General features: G+C 41.7%; 1 protein-coding gene across 2 annotated transcripts in view; it reads left to right on the forward strand.

The window, feature by feature from the left end:
• The first annotated feature begins 13,960 nt into the window (after positions 1-13,960).
• The window catches only part of HIBADH (3-hydroxyisobutyrate dehydrogenase), an 85,242-nt gene continuing 78,896 nt past the window's right edge, over positions 13,961-20,306 (forward strand). Inside the window, exon 1 of one of the 2 annotated variants that reach the window (XM_069772667.1) lies at positions 13,961-14,109. In XM_069772667.1, the coding sequence (XP_069628768.1) occupies positions 14,028-14,109 (82 nt within the window). In that variant the 5' untranslated portion in view covers positions 13,961-14,027. The remainder of the gene's footprint in view (positions 14,110-20,306) is intronic. The other variant, XM_069772656.1, reaches the window with a different exon arrangement.

The raw sequence follows: 20,306 nt of genomic DNA on the forward strand, positions 1-20,306 counted from the left end.
GCATTTGAATTGCTGTTATTTCACCGTTGGGTTACTGTATTGTTAAAGTGAAAAGGAATGTTTTTAATAAATGCAAATAATGAATTAAATGCTTGCACATACTGAGGCTTTACTCTCTGGTGTGTAATTAATATATGTGCACTGGAGACCCAGGTCTGGGGGAGTGTTTCATTTCTTATTTATGATGTTTGCAAGCATTTTTTTTCCGTCTAGCATACCTCTTACTGGCATACACAGAACTGCATGTAAATGACCACTGAGTAGGTGTCACTTAAATCTTAGCAGATATAGAACAGGTAAATACCTTTGTATGGTATGCTTTGGTAGATTTACTGTTTCTCCCAGTCTTTTATCTTTGCTATCTGAAGGTAATAGGAAGCTCCCAAATGACCAACATTTTGTTTTCAGAGGCAGGAAAACTGCATGTGGCAGGAAACAAACAAGCAATGAGATTTCAAAGTTCTTGTACCTCAGAGCGCAGTGCTTAACCCTGAGGGAGTGAAAGTAGAAAGACACTTTCCACAGCTACCTACAGCGTGCTTCTTGTATCCCCTTCTGGGTCCCCCTCCAGCACTGGCTGCCACCGCTGACAGAGCACAGAAGTGCCTGTATACTGTATCTGCAAGCTTGGCAGCTTTCCTATTTTCTCATAATGGTAGATATTTTTCTCAAAGGATCCAAAGATGTCTGAGTCCTCATACTAATGCTGTCTCCTGCTCCCCTATCCTGGCTCTAGCAGTTCTTGTGTCTCCGCCACTTTCTAGTTTTTCTCGCTCCTTGGCTCCCTAAGCAGCTGCATCTATCTCATCATGTGCTCAAACTGGGGAGCTTGGTGCTGCTCCACAACTCCCTGCCGAAGCCGGTACCACCCAACTGGTGCAGGAGTTCATGTTCACACTTGACTCGGCACCAAGGAGAAGGGCTCTCAGTTCATGCAGCACACTTGTGAGAGGTTGTGCTTGGGCTGGGACTTGAGACAGAGTGCAACTCACACTACTTTTCCCCATCGCCCCACATTCAGCTCTGAGAGGGGTCTAAACCAGCTTGTGTTGCTATTTGTATAGAAAACTTCTCAGTCAACAGATCTTGAGTCTAGGTTCTCACCTTCTCTTATGGCTTGAGTTCTGAAACTTCTACATTATGAGTTCTTAAATTCTATGAAAAAATAATAACCATATTGTCACATACATTACGTACAAATCAATTACTAGGAAGCACAGTGCTAAAATTAAAATTTGTCTTTGATTCATCCCCTGATTATTTGTTATTCTATTGTGTCTCTTAACATTGTACAGGAAAGAGTATATTGGATTTGCTGTGCTAGTTTACATACAGAAAGTAATGCAGTCTTTCTGATTTTATTTGATCAGTACCACTTAGATATGCAAACTATATTTTTACCACATATATCCTATCATTTTTTGTAAAACTTTCATACCTTTTCTTATTTTACAAATTAATTTCCTTGTATAAGGAATATTTTTAAAAGGCAGAATACTGGACTATTATATTTCTTACATGTCTACAACTTTCTACAAAAAGAAACATATTTAATAAATGGCTTTCCCATTTGCTAATAAATATTTTACATTATAATGTAGCAAAGTTAGCAATATTGTCCAAAGTGTGATTACATGTTGTTGTGTTTTAGAACTGGAATCATTCAATCAAAATATAAATTACAATATTAAAATGGGTAACAACTCTTACTCTTTTACAAACACAGTAATGTCACAGCCATGACATATGGCTTCAGTTCACTACATGGCAAAGGATATATTGGGCCTGTAGTAAGTGTTTTGTACACAAACACCGTAGTTAGAATCTGTTTTTACAGTGTGTATTTCAGTGATCGTTACTGGGATATGTCAGTAGGCAGCATTTGGTCTGTATATCTGCATATTTTGAATATACCATGTTTGTGCTGAAGGAGACTTTTTAAGGCTTTATGAAACTGCCTGCTAAAATGCTACCACTGAGACCTGACTGGTCTTGTCAACAATATCTGTTACTAATATTGCCTGTAAGTAGTGCAGCATTTCCTTAGAATTGGGTGATAGACACCAAGTTATCGTAACAGTTTTTGAGAACTTTACCCATAATAAACTGCACATTTATATATATTTATTTTAGCATTCCCGGAATCCAAGAATTTTTCTCTGTTAGAAGAGATGCCAAAAGCAAATTCAATCTGTAGTTCTCTCTCTCCTTCCCAGACCTTTGTTGACTTGTGGTCCCCATTCTGCTGCAATTAGTCTACCACCAAGGGAGAGTTCATTGGCTGAATATTCTTCCTAGTCCTCTTCTAAATTCAAACATAGTTAGCCTTAGTTTTTGTTGTATTAATCACAGAGTTGCTGGGGCCAAATCAGCTCATGTGTCAATGTGAATTTGCACAAGCTTCCAATTGGGATGAATTTTTCCCCACAAAAGAGCAGATCTTACAAATTGCACCCATTGGATGTCTAACATCATCCCGATTTGCCATTTACATATTGCTTTTTGATCATTTTACACTCAATACTTCACTTAGAAATCATTTATATCACAACTGTACTTGGCCCTCAGTATTATTAGGTAGCATGAAATACACTCAGTGATGGTATGAAAGTTATTTCCAATAGGGCTTATGAAGAACAGCTGAGCAAGTACGACCTCCTGACCTTAAAGTGTTTGTTTACTGGGAACTATATTCCAGTTCTCTACATTTAATCTGTCTTGGACCAGGCTGACATTCCCCTGCTAGATTTATTGTATCTCTAGAGGCTATTACAAACACAACATTGTCACTGCTTATCTAATAAAATGATAATAGGATTATATTACTCTAGTGATAACGATACATTTATGTTCATTTTTAATAGTAACAAACCAAAGTTTGATTTCATGTTCAGTGAAGACAGTGTGTTACTGGGAGAAAAAAAAAACATTCAAAAAGTATTTTTCTTTCAGACAAATCAGTCATGGAAAATATTTTTTATTCCATCTTATTTGTAAATCAAAGCATCAGTTTGTAAACATGAGCAGCAGCCATACTATGTCAGTTTTACAGAACTAATAATAATGAGGAAGTCTGACTCAGAAAACTGGTTTTCCTAAATCAACAACTCTGGATTTTGGGAGCTTGTCATGATGTCTTTTTCTTGTGCATATTTTCCTAGAATTTGCCAGGTATCAAAAGGCAGGCGCAATAGACCAGATTTGCATTTCAGTTATACTGCGTTATATTCAAGGGGTCCAGAGTAAATTCATTTGTTATTAGTGGTGCTATTGTTGTTTTTATTATTACTAGTGGTACTAATGATTATTACTTGTAGCATTAGGCTTAAAATCATAGCCACATCTTAGTTTAGTATTGCGTGCTTTTAGGGGACTCTTAAATGTGTTTCTTAATTAGATTTAATTGATTACTTTTAGTGTAAACAACATCTCTCTCTGTGTAATGTAAGCTCTTAATTTATCTCCCAGCTCAGACAACAAGAATCAAATTACTTCTTAACTTCAGTAAGTTGTACATTAACAAAAGGTTAGCCTTTTCTTATTTTACAAAAGCAAATTACTGCATCTCTCCCCCTTTTGTTGTTGTTGTTGTTGTTGTTGTTGTTTTGGTAGAGCTCTTATACTGTAATGCTGACCTTTACAAATGATCCTATTGTTTCAGTGACCAATACCCTAGTGGCTCTGCTCTACTGGAATTCATATCACAGCACAGATGAAACATGGATCGTTTTTTATGAACAAGCAGCATATTCCTTCTAAAAAGTGTTATCTGATATTTTCTTCTGCAATTTTTTCACTGCAGCTATTACTTTTCTTAAGTGCTGTTAGTTAAAAGTAACCTATAAAAATAGTCTGCAGTAGGGAAATGCATTCATACATAACAGAGATTTCAAACAAAATTAATAATAAACAAGCTATTCCATAGGTCTGCATGCTAGATAGTGAAATTACAGTGCTAGACTTAAAACTAAATGTGCGGTTTGTATTTAGAGCTCTTAAATGTTACATAAAGTGTATTCATCTTAAATTTTCAATAGGGCAGAACCGGAGATTTGTTAAAATAAAGATTCTGCAACTAATTGCCTCATGTTGGTATACATTCAAAATCTTTTTATTACAAATTCCTTTCAAAAATCTTTCAATGGGCAAGACAATCTAGGCAATGCAGGCAATACAGACAATACAGGACCACAATAATGGCAGTAGTTTTGTCTTTGTGTGGAATAGAGGAGATATTTTGATCCACGTCGATTTGTGTGCTGCTCTTGTAAAGGCCTTCTCTGTCCTTTTGCACATGAAGTTGATGTTTCCTATATCCTCTATATAGCTAAAATTCCAAAGGAATTAAATTTATTATTAATTGCATGCACAAAATATATAAAATTGAGTCAAAATTTTGCAACCAAGTATAGAAAATAAAAGCTGGTTCTTTTATATTGAATTATATTACTTAAGTAACAGTGTCTCTTTGTCAAAAGTTAATTAATCACTCTCTCTATTTGCAGTAGGTTATTGTCATGGTTTAACCCCAGCCAGCAACTAAGCACCACGCAGCTGCTCACTCACTCCCCCCCACCCAGTGGGATGGGGGAGAAAATCAGGAAAAGTAAAACTCGTGGGTTGAGATAAGAACAATTTAATAGAACAGAAAAGAAGAAACTAATAATGATAATGGTAACACTAATAAAATGACAACAATAGTAATAAAAGGATTGGAATGTACAAATGATGCACAGGGCAATTGCTCACCACCCGCCAATCGACACCCAGTTAGTCCCCGAGCAGCGATCCCCCCGCCCCCACTCCCCCTAGTTTATACACTGGGCATGACGTCACACGGTATGGAATACCCCTTTGGCCAGTTTGGGTCAGCTGCCCTGGCTGTGTCCTGTGCCAACTTCTTGTGCCTTTCCAGCTTTCTTGCTGGCTGGGCATGAGAAGCTGAAAAATCCTTGACTTTAGACTAAACACTACTTAGCAACAACTGAAAACATCAGTGTTATCAACATTCTTCGCATACTGAACTCAAAAACATAGCACCATACCAGCTACTAGGAAGACAGTTAACTCTATCCCAGCTGAAACCAGGACAGTTATGTTCCTGGGTACTAATTCTTCTAGCAAGCCAGTGATAAGGAATATCCCCTAATGCACCTTGCTTCTCCAAGGGCCTTAGGTTGCTTCCTCTAAAATCAGGAACAAACTCTTAAGAATGTCAATAGGAGCAAGATCACCTTCCATTTTGGCAAAGCCAAGACTTTGCTCAGGAGCATGCCACACAAAGAAAATGTTTCTGAAGCAATGTGCTTTACCCTTTGGTGTAGGAAAACCCAAGGACTGAGTTAGTGCCACGATGCCTCTTTCTATATCATAAGGAGGTTACTTCAGGATTTTATCAGAGTAATGTGAGGTTGATGCTTTTAGACTGGTATACATATGTTGATTGGGAAAAATGTAACTGTTTTTTCTGTGGCTTATATGCATGCATCTTTTCCTGGGCAACAATTACCTCATCCTTACTTCAACTACTTAAGTTTGAGATCAACTTACCATGTAGCTTTTCCACATTGCTTTTCCCTGTTGCCCTACCATGTTCATTTTCTTTTCTGTGTGACTGTTTTGTGCAATTCCCACACCCATGAGTATGTTCAATATGTAGTGCATTGCAGGTAGAAGTAAAAATAAAATTACTATGACTGATACCAAATATTTATCATATGTAGCAATACTTCTTCTGGAATTTGTTTCCTTCTTCTGTTGCTTTTACAAAAGCTGTTCATCTAAATCTGAACCAAAGTCATCCTCCTCTTTGCATTTCTATGTCATGTGAAATAAGCATGTGAAAATAAGCTATTGTACACAAACATTGACAGATTCTAAATCCATTAAAATAATCTTAAGCATATTTTTCAGTTGAAATACAAAAATGAAACCAACCCCAAATTGCTATGAGATGCTTTCATGTTTTAACCCCAGCCAGTATCTAAGCACCATGCAGCCACTCACTCGCTCCCCTCCTCCAGTGGGATGGGGAAGAGAATCGGAAGAGTAAAAGTGAGAAAACTCGTGAATTGAGATAAAGACAGTTTAATAGGTAAAGCAAAACCTGCGTCCACAAGCAAAGCAGAACAAGGAATTAATTCACCAATTCCCATTGTCAGGCAGGTGTTCAGCCATCTCCAAGAAAGCAGGGCTCCATCATACATAATGATTACTTGGGAAGACAAAGGCCATCACTCCGATTGTCTCCCCCTTCCTTCTTCTTCCCCCAGCTGTACATGCTAAGCATGACGCCATATGGTCTGAGATATCCCTTCGGTCAGCTGGGGTCAGCTGTCCCAGCTGTGTCCTCTCCCAACTCCTTGTGCCCCCCCAGCCTCCTCGCTGGTGGGGTGGGGTGAGGACCAGAAAAGGCCTTGGCTCTGTGTGAGCCCTGCTCAACAACAACGAAAACATCCCTGTGTTATCAACGTTATTTTTAGCACAAATCCAAAACATAGCCCATAGTAGCTACTATGAAGAAAATAAACTCTAACCCAGCCAAAACCAGTACAGATGTTATACAAGTAACTGTCCTTACACTTTAAATTTTTTTTGGTGTCAATTCTCCAAATGGAACAGCTCTATATTGTTCATGGTACAACCTGTATGCAGTCACCCACGTACAACATCCTACTTATTTGTAAAAGATAGTAGTGATTGAAGTTGCTCATAACCAGAACTGCAACCATTCCATTTAGAAAAATGCTGTGATTAAAAGGACTGGTTCTTTGGATGAAAACCACAGTATTTTCCATGAAATTCAGCTAGATAAAGTATCTCTACTGCATTCTACTTGGGTAGGATTTTGAAGAGAACTTGAAGGGGATGATTGAATTCTTCTAGGAAATTGGTACTTGAATCTTTTCAGCTCTTCTGAGGAACCTGGTCAGCACAGTCTAGCCTAAACATCCTAATGGGATTTATGAGAGCTAAAAAGAGGGCAAAAACTCTAGTGCTTAACTGAACTTGGTATCAATTAGTACAAATACATACGCACTGGTACCCTGCAGTAATGTGCCTGTTCTAAAATCGACCTGATGTCCCAGTGAGATGCAACTGTTTTCCAAACTACAGCACAAATGCTTCTGACAAAACAGGCAGTAAGTCTTCACACCAAAACAAAGTTTCTATGTTCCCCCAGGGCGCTACATTCATGCAGAAGCCTGGAATTTGCTTTCCCTTAAGTATACGCAATATTCCAAATATCACACATATTCAGCTTATGGTTTATTACTAAATTACATATTGCTGCAGAATATATCATACAATTCAGCAAGAAATAAAGCAGTTCAAATTACACAAGAGTTTTTTTTTCTGTAGGCAAAAATAACCACTTGTATTGCTGCTTATACATTCCAGTTAGTTATCTAGCAAAGTGCACACAGCTAGGAAATGAATGCTGCCCTGAGATCCCAATTTGAATATTTACAATAGTGAAGAATGTCATATTATATTGGACTCAAGGTCCCTCTAGCCCAGTAGTCTGTCTCCAGCAGTGACCAGTCAGTGAGGAAATATGCAAGGATATTTCTCTGGAATGCTCTCCCAGCTCCAACTGTTTGCAGTTCAGGGATTCCTGAGCAGCTCCACTGCACTTTTATTGCATTTTACAACATTATGAAAGCTCTCCAATGCAGAGAAGTAAACACAACAAATGCAAGATGAAAGGTTAGAAGGAGGAATGAAACACTGTAGGCTTGGCTGCCAATTAATTTCGATTCAAGTCTCAAATGTGCTGTTGCATTCACTGTAGTTTCTTTTGGCTACACTAAGTAGGGTTAATGTCAAATTTAAATATCACTCTGCAATAAGAGTCCCATTTTACAGGTGTCATATGCCTGTAACTCTCACTAAATTCAGTGAAAATTGTGCTTAGTTATCAAGTCAGACTGTAAAACTCCATGTCCTGAAAAGGAAATCTCCCAAAAGAATTGGACAATTTTAAAAAAACCTGATCAAATGTAAATATCCTGCATCAATAGAGTTAAAGTCAGGGGGAGGCTCTGAAAGTGAATCCAGATACCCTTAGCATAATTTGACAGAGTGCATATATTTCCCTTTGCTTTCAGTGGTTCCTTATTAAGGGAAAAAAATTCCTTAAATCTAAGAAAATGCAAATTGACAAAAAATACTATACATTTTCTGTGTTTGTAGGCAGTTTTTTAATTCTTTGTTTTGTCTTTTTATGTGAGACCTTTAAAGCAAACTAAGATGGCCACATTTTCATCACTAAGAATGAAAAGAGAAGCCTTCTTTACATTATTTTCTGTTTATTTACATGTTTGTTTATGTTTCTTTACATATCCTGGAACTTAGTGGGCACAATGTACCAACAGGTAGAAAACTTCTGTAGTACATCAATAGCAGCTGCTTTCTGTATTATGAGTGCTCTGACAAGTTCTCATGTTTTAATATGCATCTTACAACATCACAAATGTTATGGAGCACACCTAAGGCCTCCACGTAGTTCTTACAGGGTAAGAAAATAAATTTCAGTCACTTAAACACAAAGGTCGAGATTTACAACAACACCAAGCATTCATTGGGTATGATATAAGTAAATATACACAGGTTTTAGGTGATCTAGCAAGCTGGGATACAGGGATACAGGACCATGCAGTATAAAGGTACTGTATCTTTTTCCCCACATTTCTCAGATCCTGCGGAAATGTGCCAGCAGCAGTCTACAAAGCAAGACAATATGGTAACTATGTGTTAGTACTAGCAAGGCAATGTGGCTTAATGAACATGGCAATAAGGGTAATGGGTATGACATGGTTATATGACAAGAGTCAAGAAAGTTGCATTTTCTTTCCCTTTTCTGTAACTGACGTGTTGTATGATGCTGGGAACCTCATTAGTCTTCCCATGACCATGAATTTGGTTTTACATTACCAATACCCAGTAGTTTAGGAGCTGATTCAGAGTTTTCTGTCCCACTCATTCATTCCAGCTTGGCCTATTCAGTCCCTCGAGAGTAAGGACCAGTGTGCCAGTGCAAGCGTTTGTGGGGGTAGACTGTAAAACAGATGAGTGTAAGGATGCGGGTTAACAGCAGTTATATCGGCATACCTGAGAGGGCTGTAAATTGTAATGCAAGGACAGGGATGAGCAGCTGGGACAAAAGCAGTGGGGATTTTTTAAAAATCCTACTCGTTTCACAGGTCCAGCATAGAAAGCTGTCAAAAAGCAACTGAACTGACTGGACTGACTGGAGGGAGCTCCAGGTATACCTAGGTTTGGGGAGTAACAATGACTTAAATGGGTTTGGCAGCTAAAAGATCAGTTCTTATAATGACATCTATAGTATTTTTTGTAAAGCACTGTAAGAGCTACTGATGAAAACAGATATGTACCAGGTATATATTTACTACTTGTCATTCTCATATACAATTTTTATACTGTTCCTTTTGATGTGTTGTAAAAACCAAACTCTATGTACACTAGAGCAACAAATATGCTAGCAAATTTTCCTTCAGAAAATAGTTCCTTCCTGCCATAATCAGTCAGATATTTTGAGGTCCCATTTCATGCCTAAATCATAAGGTTGGCATTACTGCTTTTAAGATACAATACACCATTGATAGAACAAAACTTTAAAGCCAATTAAATGTTGGCAATCTTCCTACTATTGGCAAAGGCACACTTGTTAACAGTTTGCCTTTGTGCCATGTTTGCAGCGTAATCACCGATTTCTGGAAAGCTTTTTTGGCACTTCAAGATATTTTAAAATATCTAATGAATTTATTTTTATAGACAATTTTAGACTTTACTACATTAAAGCATTTTACTTTAAAAAGTAGAGGTTGTATGCACTCAGATGAGGTATGTATCCCCATTCTTAACACCAGGAAAAAATAATGAATTGTAGAACCAAGCTATACAAATAATAGTTTATTTGCATTTTAACTAGTTAACAATTTCAGAAATCATCACATGCAAATCTTTATGAAACACTATCTTACTAGGTGTAAGTAAGGAGATACTGCTGCTTTGCTGGAAAAAACCATAACATTTTTATCCTACGTTTTAATATCAGTAGAAGCTTTCATGACTATTTACTTAAAACAAGATTATTTTTAAGTTAACAAAGCTTTTTTCTTCATTTTGTGTGGAAAGAATGTGATTAGGTTGGCAAAGAAATAAACACACAAAACAAAATTAACTAGGATGGCTTAATTTCTAGTGAGATAAACTTTTATGAAAGGCAAAATTATTTTTAACAAAATGAGCTAACTTTACTGTAAGCCTACTAAAAGTTCAAACATCACTAGAGGGCATTTTGGAGAAAAAAACCCCAGCAAACTATTAATTTTCTCCCTTCTGCAAATGCTCTGCAGTACAGTAGCCCAGTACCACCTCGTCCCGCAAATGCTTCCTTTTCATACTGGCTACCTTAGACGTACTAAACTACTAATATCAGTTGTATCAGGGTTCATTACATGAGCAGCGATTCCATTTAATCTAATCTCAAGGAATTTTATCTGCCTGCAAAAGCATGTTCCATACAAAAGCAGTTTAAAAACTACAGTAAGATATCAGTGGACATGTCTGTATTTATGTCTAAGTTTATTCACAGGTGTGTTGGCAAAGTAAAATAAGTCTACTACACTTTTATCAATAGAAGTCTCCTTTTCCCAGTTTCTCATGCTTTGTTTGGAAGTGATTATAGTGTATTTTTATTGTGCTGGTACAAAGTAAAATTCTCCTCATACACTTTTTAAACGAAGAATGTTTTATTTATACCTACACAAATAAAACTCTCTTAGAATTGATAAAGGTCTGGAGAAAGATGCAGCTATGCAGGTAAAGCTGCATCTTGTAATGAGAGTTAAAAATCTGAATGCAAGGACCACACTGAGTGTAGCATTAGACTCTTCACTTGAACCACCTGTCTGTTCTTAATCCCCCCCCCCCCAATAAAATTAATCACTTTTCTAACTCGGTTCAGACTCGATAGGAGTCTACAAAGAGTTGGAAAAGGGTCAATGACTCTGAAAATGTAAGGCAGTGAAGAATCAGGCTGGAAGGCAAACCCCCCATGTTTTCAAAGTTCTGTGTGATTACATGTAAAATTCAGGTTTTAATGAATTCCAAAGACCTTATTTGGACTACACCTCAGTACAGGTTTCTGCCAGCATAGCTGCCTCAATGAAGAATCACACCTCTTCTCATCCCAACAAAATTTGTGTTCAAGATGGTTGTCACCCTTGTCACCATTGAGGAGAAAAGTAAACATAGCTCAGTAGCTTCATTCACTTGGCACTCTTCAAATGGCACGGTGGAAGAGACAAGTAAGCTTATGAAAATATTGGTATATATGAGTCTCTGGGGCTTCAGATGTTTTGCAAAGTGCTAGCAAATTAAAGAGTTTCTGGTTTTGTGTGTCTCTTTCCACTGCCTTAGCTGCAGGGATCTTTTTTTCTTCTCAAGTCACACTCTGTCTCAGTGCTCAGCTGAGAGGCAATGAGAGAAGGAAGCAACTAGGTGAAGGTATGAGATCAGCCTGTTGAGTGGCAGCACTCACACATGCCAGAGTAAATCTACTATATAACAACAGCCTTCTTCACTGCCCACAAAATTCCTTTATGATGAGCTGGGTTAATTTAACTGTGTATCATCCATTGCTTTATAGGGGCAAATATAAAAAAAATACATTATGGTCCTGATAGAAGAGCCAAGCTCATATATTAAGCCTATTCTTTCTGTGCTAACATATAACTGAGGGAATAGCTGTCTTTGTGAGACCTGAGATCTATTCCTGATGACTACGTTCTCCCAGAAGTCTGTGAATGATACTACATAACAGCTACAAAAACAGCTCTCACCTAACAAGAGTAACCCAATGACTGAGGGGGTACCCAGCATTCCTCCACAACAAACTAAGGCAAGTTTTTCTGTCAGGAAAAGAAGTTAACTATTTTGTTCAAGAGAGATGAACGTGGCAGTTGCAGGACTAGAGCTGAAGTCTTGCTCCGAGGAGGCAGCATTCGGCTGCCTCCAGCCTGCCCTCCCTCAGAGCCTGGCTTGCTCCCTCACACCACTGAGGGGCCTGAAGCTCTCCCCATATTGGCAGCAAGGTCTCCAAGCCCTGTCAGACTCTGGGCCGCGGGTGAGCAGCACAGCTTTTGCTAGCTTGTTCAAATACGAATCTTATTGATGTTGATAAACCCTGTGTTAGGCCTTTGGGATCTACGCTCTGGGCACAACTGTATTGGGTTTGCATGGCAGGGTTTTGGTAGCAGGGGGGGCTACAGGCATGGCTTCTGTGAGTAGCTGCTAGAAGCTTCCCCTATGTCTGACAGATCCAATGCCAGCCAGCTCCAAGTCGGACCCACTGCTGGCCAAGGCCGAGCCCATCACTGACGGTGGTAGCGCCTCTGGGATAACATATTTAAGAAGGGAAAATAAAACCCTGCACAACTGCAGCAGGGAGAGAGGAGTGAGAATATGTGAGAGAAGCAACCCTGCAGACACCAAGGTCAGTGAAGAAGGAGGGGGAGGTAGTGCTCCAGGCGCCAGAGCAGAGATTCCCCTGCAGCCTGTGGTGAAGACCATGGTGAGGCAGGCTGTCCCCCTGCAGCCCTTGGAGGTCCACGGTGGAGCAGATACCCACCTGCAGCCTGTGGAGGACCCCCTGCTGGAGCAGGTGGGTGCACCTGAAGGAAACTGTGACCCCATGGGAAGCCTGCACTGGAGCAGGCTCCCGGCAGGACCTGTGGACTCGTGGAGAGAGGAGCCCACGCTGGAGCAGGTTTGCTGGCAGGACTTGTGACCCCACGGGGGACCCACGCTGGAGCAGTCTGTTCCTGAAGGACTGCAGCCTGTGGAAGGGACCCACGCTGGAGCAGTTCATGAAGAACTGCAGCTTGTGGGAAGGACTCCTGCTGGAGAAGTTCATGGAGGACTGTCTCCTGTGGGAGGAGCCCCACGCTGGAGCAGGGGAAGAGCGTGAGGAGTCCTGCCCCTGAGGAGGAAAGGAGTGGCAGAAACAGCATGTGATGGACTGACCAAAACCCCCATTCCTCGTCCCCCTGCGCTGCTGGGGGAGTGTAGGTAGAGAATCCGGGAGTGAAGCTGTGCCTGGGAAGAAGGGAGGTGTGGGGGGAAGGTGCTTTAAGACTTAGTTCTTATTTCTCATTACCCTATGCTGATTTGATTGGTAATAAATTAAATTTATTTCTGCCCCAAGTCAAGTCTGTTTTGCCTGTGACAGTAATTGCTGAGTGATCTCCCTGTCCTTTTCTCGACCCACGAGCCTTCTGTTGTATTTTTCTCTCCCCTGTCCATTTGAGGAGGGGAGCGATAGAGCGGCTTTGGCGGGCACCCGGCATCCAGCCAGGGTCAACCCACCACAACGACGAAGCCAGTCATAAACTCCAACGCTTATCTGCTATCTGACTAGGCAAACACAGTGCAAGGCGGCCTTTTCCCTCAGCCCGAGGGCGCCGTTTACGCCCCGCTGCGGGCACCTCGACCCTCACACGGCCGGGTCCGCGCGTCCCCACCGTCTCGCGCCGCAAACCGCCTCCGCCAAACACTCGGCCCGGCCCAGCCCTCCCCCCGGCCGAGCCTCCCTGCCGGCGGCGGCGCAGGAAGGGGAGGCCACAGCGGGCAGGCGCAAGCAAGGAGGGCCGGCAAGAAACACCTCCTCCAGGCGAGCCGCAGGCAGCGGGACACAGTTACCCACCGCCCCGCCGCCAGCTCCGCTGCCCCAATAAGATGCCCCAGGGCCTGCCCGGCCCCCGCCCCGCCCCGCTCCGCGCTCCGGGCGCGGGGAGCGGGGCCGGCCCCGTCCGTCACGGGGCGGCGGGCGGGGCCGGCCGGCCGCGGGGCGGAGCCTTTGCGCTCCCAGTGGCTGGGTCCCGCCGAAGGGCGCCTGTGGTTGGCTGCGCCGGCTGCCGCTCACGCCGCGGGGGCGGTGGGCGGGGAGGTGCCGGGGCGGGTGGCGGCCGGCCGGAGGTCACTCGGCGCGGGGGCGCAGCATGGCCGCGGCTGTGGTGCTCGGGGGACCTGCGGGCTGGTGGCGCTGGCACCGGCGGGTGCGTGCCGCCCGCGCGGCGATGGGTAAGGACCTGCCCCTCCCCTCGGCTCGAGCGGCTCGGCTCTGACCGCCGGGCGGTCGTTGCCGGGCGGGGGAAGGCCGGGCCTTTCCAGGGGCTCGGCCGGGGAGCGCTGCTTCCGCGCTGCCCTTGGCGGCCGCGGGCCCTCCGCGCCCGACGGGCCCGGTGCAGCGGCCGGCCCCGCGCCTGGCGGGCCCCGGAGCCGCCTCGCCGTGCGGCGCCCCCGCCGAGGGACCCCCCGGGGAAGCGCTGGGGGGGCCATCGCAGGCAGGGCGCGCTCCCGCGAAGCGGCTCCCGCTGCCGCGTTAGCTGGGGCCGTGCTTGCGCGTCGGAGTGGCTTAGCTCAATAGGTGTTTTCACTCATTTGCTTAAAGTAGCATGCCTGGAAGTTATCGGAGCCCACAAGTGCTTCCTGTGGCACCAGCGACATGTTGGCAGTACCTGTTACCTAGATTTGGGCCGTTCAACCCTCTCGATCATTGTATCCTATTATTTTCCTTACACCGAAGGTAAATCCAGCAGCACTTCCTCCTGTTCCAGCTCCGCAGGCACTCACTCGCACATACGGTGGATTCATGGGCAGTGGAAGGAGCAAAAACACCTTTGAATGTCCTGTTGGTGCAAGTGAAGGAAGAATGTATTTCCAGAACTGGTCCTAGACCTTCTCCCTTTTCAGAGTCCTGAAAATCACGCTACTATTTCCAAGTAGTTTAGCTGCTGAAGTAGATAATTGAAAATATACCTTCAGCAGTCTTTTCAATGTCATTTTGATAGCAGTCTGTTGCTTATGTATGTCACTGTATAGTTAGGCTCCCGACAAATAGGTGCAGGTTTTTCAAGTAGCAAAGTGGAAGAAATATGTTATTTTAAATGGCATATGGTTCTTAAATCTCGGCATTTCACAAAGTGTTTCAGGAATTACTCAATTACTTTTAAGTAAGTAACTTTTTAAAATTTGTAATTCCCCTTTAAACCTCATTTAAACTGATGAACGAAAAGTGTTTGAGACCTAATTTTGAAATTAGCTTTCAGTGTTATTTTTCCTTGACTGTCTCTTTTCCACTAATGCATAATGTTTTTTTATAGTGGCAGCTCTGGTGTTGTGCTAAGTAGTAGCTCAGGTGCAGCAGACGTATTGGTCACATGCTAGTAAAGTTAAATACAGGAGACCTGTTTGTGTATTTAGTACCTTTTGTGATACCACAGTTGAAAGCAGTAACTTTCAATGTATTTTGAACTCTCTGTGCGTGGTAGCTGTCAGATATTTCTGTAAGAGCTTTGAAATCTGCTGTCTTGGTCAATATTCCAACGGTCATGTTTAATGTAGAGAAGATGGAAAGGATCTCATTTCCCTTGCAGGGAAATTGCAGGGTGAGCACAGGTGTGAAAAGCAACCCAAAACACTCCACTGGCCCTTAAAGTTGAAAAAGGTAGTTTGTCTTTGCCTGAAGACCTGAACGAGAAACTGTGACTAAGTCTAAGGAGAAATTGTGATTCTCCCAAGAAACTTCCATAGAACAGAATTTCACCTACAGCATTTAAGCTCTGATTTACTTGGTCAGTAGTGACTGCGCTGAAAGTCCTGTTGACTCTGAGAAGTGTTTATGGGATGAAGGTCTAAGCATTAAGCCTTCTTAACTGCTAAGCTCTACTGCTTAGTTATACGTTGAGGTTTCCCCATCTCTAATGTGTTTATTAGGTTTGCCATCCTTTTCTTTAGTTTTGAGTAGTCTAAAAGTTGTCTTTTGAGTAGTGATTTCATCAACTGTCGCTCTGAGTGAAATGCCATTCTAGTGAAGGAACTGCCAGCTCTGAGAGCTGTCCAACACCACAGCTCGGTAATGAGCGGGCTGTCTTCGTTCACTTACTGAATGCTCCTTAGTTCCTTGGTCAGTTGCTCTTTGCAGCTGGTGCAGACCATGATGGATTGTTTCTTCTGTATGTTTATACCAGAGGCTGTTAAATCATGTAGGAGGAAAATAGCCGAGGGCATATTTTGGAGGAGCATCTTGGGTATGTATGTTTGTGTATTAGCAAGTTGGATACAGACCATGTAGTCTTGTGATCTGCAGCTGGCAGTTGCTGGCAAAGGTGCTTCATGGAGAGTGTGTATGACCTTAAAAATACGTTTTTGACGGATGTGGAGAGATCCTTCCTGGGGACTGCTAGGGGGGTTGAAGGGGGGGTTAATGAGGTATCGTGGCTGAGAAAGGAAGATTTTCTGGTGAATGAAGATTCATCAGCTGAGGGAGCTGTTCATCAAAGAAGACAGTACACTGCTGGAGAATGAAAATGTCTGTACAAATAGTTTTGGATGAGTAGTAGGCTCCCATTCAGTTAATAGTTAAATAGTACTTTTGTTGGTGCAGGAGCTGTGTTTGAACTGTCGAATGATTCCATGCGCTGCTGCAGAGCAGCATTAATTACTAAGCAAGGATTATGACAGAAAGACCTCCTGCTCAGAAGTCCAGCACATTACTTAATTAAGGGATGAAGTGCACACTTGATACTCTTTTTAGATGAAAAGTACTTAATACATGTTTTTGTCTTTAATGTATTAGCAAACATTTAATGAGGTATGGCTACAGATAAGAAAAATGAGGTAAGAAGACTCTGACTGTTATAAGATAGCATGTCTGTTTTTCATCAGCAGACCTTTACAGAGGCAAGGAAGAGCAAGTGGGATGCTTTCAATGTAAAGCTGGCCAAATTTAGGGTCTTGTAATCTTCTTAAATTATGATTTTGGCAGAGTGCAATTCTCAAAATCATTGCATAACCTTTAAAAGCCTGTGACCCTGGGGCAATTTAAATTTCATTGGCAAAGCTTCTAGGAGCAGAAAGACCTGATTCTGCCCGTGTACAGCTTGCCTCTCTAACTTCTATGTTTCTCCATTTAGTTCCCTCCAGGATCTAGTTCAGTACAGGTTTTATGAGTTTCTGTAGAGAAGTCTGCACAAAACACAGAAGCTGTCTCTGATCCTTTCTTTCAAACCAGGAAAGAGAAAAGGGCTGGTGTCTTCTGTTGTGCTTGAACCAGAACTTAAGAAGCTAAGTCAGTGGTAAAATCCTTCATTTAGTGGCTCATAATGAATTGTCATCATGTTTCCCTCTCCTTGTCAGGTTACTTCATATGCAACTGTACTCTCTCATAAAGCCCTGAGCAAAACCAGCAACTTTAGTAGTTGAGCTTCTCTGGGCATCTTCCCATGTTCCTGTTAAATCTCACCTACTGGGTTGGAAAAGAGCTTAAGATTCACCGATCCAGAGAGATCAAGAATATTAATATGACTTGCAACCACTCTGATTAGGAAATTCATATGGGACAGGAACATGTGGGCTATTATCCCTTGTGCCAGATTTATCGGTTGCATTTGACTGTGGAGCTAGGGATTCCATCCTAGGAACTAGACATTTTGGTGAACATGGTTCAAAATAGGTTTTATAAAGGCAAAAAGTAAGTAATATAGTTGAGATTACAATTTGAGAGTTACTGGTTTCTCAGTCCTGTTCTTGGCCAGTTGGACTGTGCTTTCCCTCAGAGTACAAGCATATTTGACCTTTTCCAGCTCTACTGTCCATGGTCCTATCCAGCTATTAGTTCCTTTTTGTTTGAATACAAAGAGATGTCCTCTGCACTGCATATTATAGTGTCTGTGCAGTCTAGTATTTGCAGTGAATTCAAGGCACCACTGGAGCTGAAATTCTTTCTTGAAACTGTGAGAGTCATTACTTTGGGAGGTAGTGTAAACTGAAATGTAAACATTTGAAATGATCTAAACTTGTAACTGTCATCGTTGAGGTTAAAAAGAAAATTGCTTTCAGTAGGTCACTGACAGGCCAGGTATTCTAAGGACAGGACTGCAATCTGTGCATTTCTGAATTTACTCTCTTAATGAATGTATTTTGTTCAAGAAAAGGCATTGAGAGATTCATAAACTCTTGCTGATTTTTTAATCAAATTATTTTTAAAGTAAAATTCTTGTGAAATTGTAGATTAGGTCAAGTGTTTCTATTGTAGGCTGACTTTTCAAAGCAAGTAATTTTTATCTGTATTGTCTGTAAGCCCTCAATATGGCAAGAGCGTCATAAGTTGATCCTCCTCATCAATGGAGTCTTCATAGGCACGGGGCCCTGCAAGCACATGTTCCCTCAAGAGAATAATGAAGAATCTCCTTGGAAAGGCACAAATTCTTTGGAGTCAGTGTAGCTGTAGCTGGTTTTGCTCACAATTAACTTGATCTATAGATTAACCTATGTTCCTGGTTCTGTTCCCAGTGAAGGAGGATTAGTTGCATATGATATCAGTGATTATTTTAAAAGTAGCTTCTATTGCTCCTACTTCTGATGCTGTGCCCTCTGTTAGAAATTGAAAGTGGACTGGGCATTTTTCCAGCCATGTGATGGCAGCAGGTTACTGTAGATTTTATGGTTGAAGTAAAATGGACTCAATACCACAGGGACAGTTTCTGCAAATGCTTATACAATTGATGGGATTAGTTAAGCGTATGTGTATGTGGGTTTGCAGAATATCAATCCTTAGATGTGTGAATTATACAGTTATTTCAAAACTGAGCCTGTGCCATGTATCAAATGGTAAACAGTGCCTGGATATTCAAGCTGGACATCACTTTCCATGATAGCACCCGTGGAGTTTCATCTAATATGAAGATGTGTGTCTTCTTAAATATCCTCTGTTTGGCAAACCCCCACTGTCTTATATAGTCATTAAAAAATACGCCATGATTCTAAATGCAGTTGATTCAAATTTAATTGAAATCAGCTCTATTAGGTATTTCTGTTAGCTAATTTCATCAGTACTTTAAAGCGGTTTTCCTGTATTTGAGTACCTGGGGGATCTGGAGGTTTTTCAAAGCTGTTAATCAAATTATATCATTTTAAAGTGGCTAATTTAACACTGGGCTGTGAAAAGTTAAACCAAACTAAGAAGTCAGAAACTGAGTCAGGAATTGGACTATTTCTCTAACAGGTCCCAACTCCTGTGGATTTGAATATGTTGTAGTTAGCACAGAACAGAAAATTTTCCCTGATTCGTGAACTAAGACAGGAGAAAATCGACAGAGACAGACAAAATAATAGAATACAGTGACACAAACCTCATAATACTGATCAGCATGTTGCCTCGTATTCTAGCCTAACTGTTGCTATGGCTTCTGGGGTTATTGCAAAATGAAGACTTTTAAGGAAGGCCTTATAGTAGAAGAATGAGTTAATTTCATGGATATTTACATTGTGAAGAGCTGCCTTAGAGAAGTAATAGAAATGCTTGTTGGCAATAGGCCTGTCATTGCAGTTCCAATTACCAGTTGATGTCTTAATAGTAAGATGTGATGATAGCCATGAAAAGTAGTCAAAGCAAAGCAGTCTTAAGTGACATGGTAGAGAAAAGTAAGGTAGAATGCAGAGGAGGAGTGACAGAAAGTAGCATGGGCAAAATGTCCTTCTCAATTCCCAATATTTCCATAAAGATCAAGGCAAGATCATGTCTGTTAAGTTGAGGCAGGTGGCCAGGTTCTGAAGTAGCTGAGATCTCAGATATGATATGAAGGAAGAATCAGTGAGATTTAAGCAGATCATGGGTGGGTCTTATAGGCTGTAGGTGTAAGTGACAGGCATCATTGCTGGTGTCAGCACCGATACAGAAAAAAGGTATCAAGAAAGTTTTCTGAAGATGATTAAGAGATTTCTTGATGTTTAGTTTGAGATGATGGTTAGATGTCCATGAGCTAGTATGAGAAAAGAAGAGATCAGGATAAAAGTAAAGAGTCTACAAGAATGAGCCTAGACATGGTAGCCGGTTTCATGCTTCTGGTGAGGTTACTTGGAATTCACAGAAACAATGAAAACTGAGGTTTGGAAGCAAGGCTAAGTTTAAAGCTAGATCAGGTTGCTCAGGGTGGTCCAAGGATGGAGGTTCCACCACTTCTCTGTGCAGCCTGTTCCAGGGCAGAACCTTTCTCTTCATCAGGGATGCTTTTCTTATTTCCAACCAGAATTTCCGTTTCTGCAGCTTTTGGCCATTGCCCCATGTCCTATTGTGCACATCTGTGAAGAATCTGGCTTCATTTGCTCTGTAACTCTTCTTCCCTCCCACTCCACAGGTGGTAGAAGACTGCGATTAGCCTTTGCTTGTCCAAGCTAAACAAAGTTCCCTTAGCCTCTGCTCATACGCCGTATTCTCC

The sequence above is a fragment of the Haliaeetus albicilla genome, chromosome 2 (genome assembly GCF_947461875.1).
Source record: "Haliaeetus albicilla chromosome 2, bHalAlb1.1, whole genome shotgun sequence".
Taxonomy (NCBI): Eukaryota; Metazoa; Chordata; class Aves; order Accipitriformes; family Accipitridae; genus Haliaeetus; species Haliaeetus albicilla.